General features: G+C 29.2%; 1 protein-coding gene across 1 annotated transcript; it reads left to right on the top strand.

Moving 5' to 3' along the window:
- Positions 1-4,314: 4,314 nt before the first annotated feature.
- LOC136985433 (uncharacterized) lies at positions 4,315-5,589 on the top strand. The gene is made up of 5 exons (XM_067282719.1): positions 4,315-4,619; positions 4,694-4,791; positions 4,864-5,023; positions 5,171-5,284; positions 5,382-5,589. Exons 1-5 carry the CDS (start codon positions 4,358-4,360, stop codon positions 5,516-5,518), a joined length of 771 nt encoding a protein of 256 aa, XP_067138820.1. The 5' UTR covers positions 4,315-4,357; the 3' UTR covers positions 5,519-5,589.

The following is a 5,589-nucleotide window of genomic DNA, read 5'->3' as shown; positions in this document are numbered from 1 at the left end:
TCGGCGTTACGACAAGGAGTTTGAGTGTAAGACTCAAGGAGCACAAATATAACATCAGAAAAAGCTCCAACGCCACGGTACTATCCCAAATGGCTCAGACCGAAAGCTCGATAGTTAAATGGGATGAAGCGGACATTATAAAACCCGTAAGCTCCCCAACGTTGGCGAGGACCGCTGAGAAAATAGAGATTTACAAGAGCAAGCTGGAAGGGGCGTGTATAAATGCGAGGGACGCTGAGGGCCTTCCATCGGCCTGGAAGTATATGGTTAAGAACTCTGCAAGGAACTCTTAATTTACATGTTTATTTTATAGTTCTATGCTTGTGTTTAGAAGTTTTTATGAGTTTATTTTTGATTTTTATTTTGTTTTTTATTTTGTTTTTTATTTTGTTTTTAATTCTATACGTTATTAGTTTATTATGTATCATCTTTTAATCCGTTGTTGATTTTTAAATTTAAATATTTGTATTAATCCGTTGTTAATTTAAAGTTTAAATATTTGTATTCGTTCTTATGGAACAATACTATTCGATTTTTTAGCCTGATGATGGCCTATAGAATAGGCTGAAAACGTTTGTTTAAAATTAAACTTTCTCAGCGAAGATAAGGTGTTAGATTTTGCTTTTAAATAGTATTTTATTAACGTTAGTCCATTGTGACTATAATATATTAATAGGACTTATTATACTGATTTAACTTGCGAATGAAATTATAGAGCTTGAATTGGTTCAAAAAAATACATTTTTATATGCACCTGTATACATTTTCTTGTATTTCTCCATTTTAAGGATTTATTTCTCGAGCTCAAATTTTATTATTAAATTTCAATTGTAATATTTTACTCATTTAATCAACATTTTTACTCAATATTTTACTTAGTTCTTTCAAATGGATTCTTCTTCTCCTCCTTTCTCTTCGTCCATCAATAGCCGACGAATAAAACCACTAAATCTGTCACGACGTGCCTATCCTGTTCGTCAAGCTGGACACGTGGAGTTTCCCGGATTTTCTTTACCTATCTAACACCTAAATAGGAGTCAGTTTCTTATAGAAAGACACTACTCTTTGGCAGATCGTAGATATGTTGAGTTGCTTTATTTAATCAATCCAATCCAATCCTCTTCCGTTTCCTTATTATCCTTCTTCTGTGAGAATCAAACAAAACAAAGAAAAACAACTCGATCATGATCTATCGAGTTGTTTATCTTTGTTTTTTTTCAGATCAGAAAGTTGACATATTCCGGCTTCTGATGAAGAAGTCGGGATATGTCAACTTTCTGATCTGAGAGAGTGTCAACTAACGCATTCTCAGAGTCGACTGTGACCCTTTTGACACCCTTCCCTCGATCATTCACCTCGGGAGAATTTGCACCTTTGAACATGACAAAGAATGGCCGATTTTAGTTAGTCGCCGCCCGTTCTTTAAGTTTTTAAGATCTGTGCCTGTGTACTATTATCTCTCTGCAGTTTCGTTTGTGCGCCTCCTTTGAATTTCTGTGGATTCTTCGGATTTCTCGTCATCCTTGTGGTTGTGTGCTATTTCTCTCCGACAGCTGGAAGCTTTTCCACGACGAGAACTGTTATTCGACGTCAAAGACTGATTCCCTGTTCTTCTCGCCGTGAAGGTTTCTAGTTCATATTCGTAAGATACCGGAATTTTTAAACTTTTTCTCTCCGCACTGATAACGCGCCTAACACTATAATACTTAAATGTGTAACGTACTGTAGGAACTTTCGTGTCGTCAAATAAATTTTTAACCGTAGTTCACTGTGTCGAGTGAATTCTTCCAACTGAATCTCGTCATTCCTTGCTCCGTCTTCTTGCCCCTACTCTCATATACGACATCTACGATAACGCTAAAAAAACTCGATTAGTAGACGTAACCTACTTATTATCAGAAATTTCCGGTAAGAAGGCCGTAAAAGCGGTAGCCACCTCACATCTGGTGCCAAATCGGCCATCCTAGCTCTCATATTCATTTCTTTCTTTGCCACATCCTCTGTTTTTTACAAGAAATCAAAGTTAATTCAGGGAAAAAAATATCTGGCATTTTTCTAACATTAAATCTCATTTCTTCCACATCAATGAATCATTTTAAGTGCAGTAGATTAGTAAAACAAATAATGATTTCTAAAAGAAAATTTTTTTGTATAAATGTAAATATTTTAAAATAAATTTCTAAAATCTGATCTGTAGAGGAATGGTAAGCAAAACAAAATTCAAATGTGTTATTTTCGATTATCATTAGATTCCTTACTGCTCGTAGTTAATTTTATGAAAATATTTAAGAAAAAACAATCATTCATAAGAAAAATGCTTCAGAATCATGCATAGTTTACTAATTGTTAGTTCTTGATAATATAATAAAGAAATCGTGATTTCCCGTTCCTATTTTTTAGAATTGGCTATTTTTTAGAACTTAAGAATATTTTAAATGTAGATATGTAAGCATTTTTCTGAAGTTTATGGCATTGTAAATTGCTGTCTGCAATTTTTCAAATTCGGGTTCTGCATCAATTAAGAAATAATCACAGATAAGAAAATAATAAAAAGAAATAATTTCAATAAAAAGTCTATTGAGAGATAAGAAGAGTTGCAAATTATCGATTGACGATTCTAAAGAACCTTGAAAGAGTGTAATTATTTATCACTTTCGAATTTTTTAATCAGAAATATGCTAAATATTCTTTAAGGAATAAATAAATTATTTTATTAGTATTTAATTCAAGAAGAATATGTTCAGTATATTTTTACTATTTAATAGTTATAAAAACAGAAAAGTAACCAAATTAAAATTCAAGATTAATGAAATAAAAAATATACTTAATTACAATCATATGTGCATAGATTATATAATAAACAACTTATATTATATCTATAGGTTATTTCAGTTTGTCGCAAAATTAAAAGCTGAAACAGTGCAAAAATGTTAATTAATTACAAGAAAATTGGATTGTTTGATTAATTTTTTTAAGAGACTGACTGACTCGAAAGTGGAAGAAAAAAGTCGATTTGGAAAAGTCAAACCAGACTGGATTGATGGGATAAGGCGACCAATAAAAGGACGACTTGCCAGGGCAGAGTGCTTGTTAAGAGGGCTTTTTATGGGAAACTAGCCCCTATCTAGATAATAGATATGTAAAGTAAACCCGGAAAGCCAGCTTGGGGCCAACTTTTGGTAATGAACTTGCTACCAAATACCAGAGTTCAAGAGTATTGCCTACTCGGCCACTGATGAGAACGAACAACTGAAATTGAATAAATTGCTTAAAATTATTAAGTTTACTGTAAAAATTATAAAATAATATTTTACTTTTTAATTACTTGAAAATTATAAATTATAAGTAAAAGTGGTAGATTGTTATTATTTCATTCTCTGAATTGTTTTTATCTTTTAAAAGTCAGTTTCATATTAATGCATGCATCAATGTACAGTACTAGGATAAGGATAATCATGTTTACAACGTAAAATTTAATGGTAACATTAAAATATGTATAAATAAAAAAAAGCACAAATTTTCTCAAGTTCTTCGAAATATTGAAAAACTGATATAAAAATATTGAATTTCTCAATACATCAAAAAATTTTGAAGAAATCGGTTTTCCAATATAGTGTTTCGGCTCGGTTGTGAGGTAATTGACTATCAAATGTTGGAAAGGATCCAAGTTAGAAATCGATGTGAAATCTAAATTTGCCCTAACTGGATCAGGCCTTCTAGTCGTGGGCAAAGGATTTAGAAGTTAGAATCTTATAATTAATTTCTTAAGGACTTTCGGAAAATTCTATTGTCTGTCTCGCTTAATAATACGTAAATTACCTGAAAATAGATTGATTAGACTGATTTAACCAATATGTAATTAATTAAGTCTGTGGAAATTAAGTGGAGACAAAAATAAAATTTGAGTTAGCAAGAATTCCGAGTTAAAGAGGTTCGATTTATCCAGTATCCATCGTAATAATAAAATAATTACTTGATAATATTACTTACAATTTTTATTTAGAAAAGAATGTTAATATATTTTGAAAAATTTTAATTGAGTAATTTTAAAGTTTAGAAAAATTATTCGATATCCTTTTTCTGAAATTATTTCCGATTTAAGAGGTTTAAATGAATTTAGAATATTTTAGTAATTATTTAATGAAAGAAATTTAATAAATATCTTAATTACATTAGATAGAATTTTATTCTTGAAAATATTAAGAAATGCGAATTGTGAGCACAGAAATTCTACGTATTTAATAGTTAATTATAATAATCCAGGTATTAAAATTATATTTTTATTTAAATTGTTAAGCAATAATTGAACTTTTGTTTATAAAAAATTCATAAATTATTTGTTGATCTACGGATTTATATGCTACCAATAATGGTTTTCTGGCATTCAAAGCTTAGTATTAAATTCTGGAGTAATATTATATTACTTTTTTTATTTATTAATTTAATATTTGGACAAGAAAAACAACTTCCAACTGCAAAAGAGACAGAATTTTCTCTTATAAAATCATTGCATATGGCTATTGATTGCAGAGATCTGAGGAACTGGAACCATGTAACCATAGGATTATCACCTACGCGTCTTATTCAAGTATATGCTCTAGTTAAAAAATTGAATAACGGTAAATCTATATTAAGCAAACTCTTATAACGCACTTAAATGAAAGTACTTAATTTCTTTAAATATATTTTTTAGAGAAAAATTGTCAAACTAATAATTGGCATGACTTTAGATATTTTGACATTAATGATCCTTCGACTTGGGAACTCTGCATTGCTGGTTACTGTCGTGAGGTAAATATATAAATTGCTTCAATTATTTTATAATTTTACGGATAATTCTATTTTAATCGTTACTAAAATCAGGGAAAATGCCATTGTATAACGATGATGGAAGGAGAAAACTGTATTATTTTTAATGGAAAATGTTGGATGGTATATTGCAATTTAACAGATTGCGACTCGGAAGAAGAAAAGGCTCTTCTGTGTGAATGCAATAGTAATTTCGATGCTTCAACTATGCATAGTGAGTGGTATAATTTACATCTAATTAAAAATATATATGTAAACTTATTAATTATAATGAATAATTAATATTAATGATGGATTTCATGTAGTTAAAATTATACAGTAACCAAAAATTTGTTTATATGATAAATTTGATTTTTTAAAGCTAAACTTTATTGGTATGACGAAGGTTTAGAGCCATCATTTATAAAACCTCCAGAAGATTGGGAAGATACGAAATTTATACATCGAATTAAATTAAAAAATATCGGACCATTGGGTATCTATATTTTAAATATTAATAAATAAATAAATTTTGTATAGGCCTAAGTTTAAAAAATTTCTTATATAAAATCATTTATTTTTATATTTATCAGTCGAGAGAAATTATGAAAATCTACATTTATCTGCTGGTGGAAAGTTTTCGATAATTGTACTAAGAGAAAACAAGCTTCTGAACTTAATAATGACAATTATTATTATTTATCAACGATTATTTATTACAGCAGTTTGAATAATAAAAATTCTATATATTTATATTAATATTCGTTTGCTACATAATATTACAATAAAAATTAAAATTAT

Source organism: Centruroides vittatus, unplaced genomic scaffold, assembly GCF_030686945.1.
Source record: "Centruroides vittatus isolate TY-2023 unplaced genomic scaffold, ASM3068694v2 contig_1210, whole genome shotgun sequence".
Taxonomy (NCBI): domain Eukaryota; kingdom Metazoa; phylum Arthropoda; class Arachnida; order Scorpiones; family Buthidae; genus Centruroides; species Centruroides vittatus.
The sequence above is the reverse complement of the archived record's forward strand: the minus strand, read 5'-3'. Positions and strand labels throughout refer to the sequence as shown.

Coding starts and splice junctions, on each gene's coding strand:
- LOC136985433 (XM_067282719.1), top strand. CDS start 4,358: ATGCTACCAATAATGGTTTTCTGGCATTCAAAGCTTAGTATTAAATTC. Junction 4,620..4,693: donor AGTTAAAAAATTGAATAACG/GTAAATCTATAT, acceptor TATATTTTTTAG/AGAAAAATTGTCAAACTAAT. Junction 5,285..5,381: donor AAAAAATATCGGACCATTGG/GTATCTATATTT, acceptor TATATTTATCAG/TCGAGAGAAATTATGAAAAT.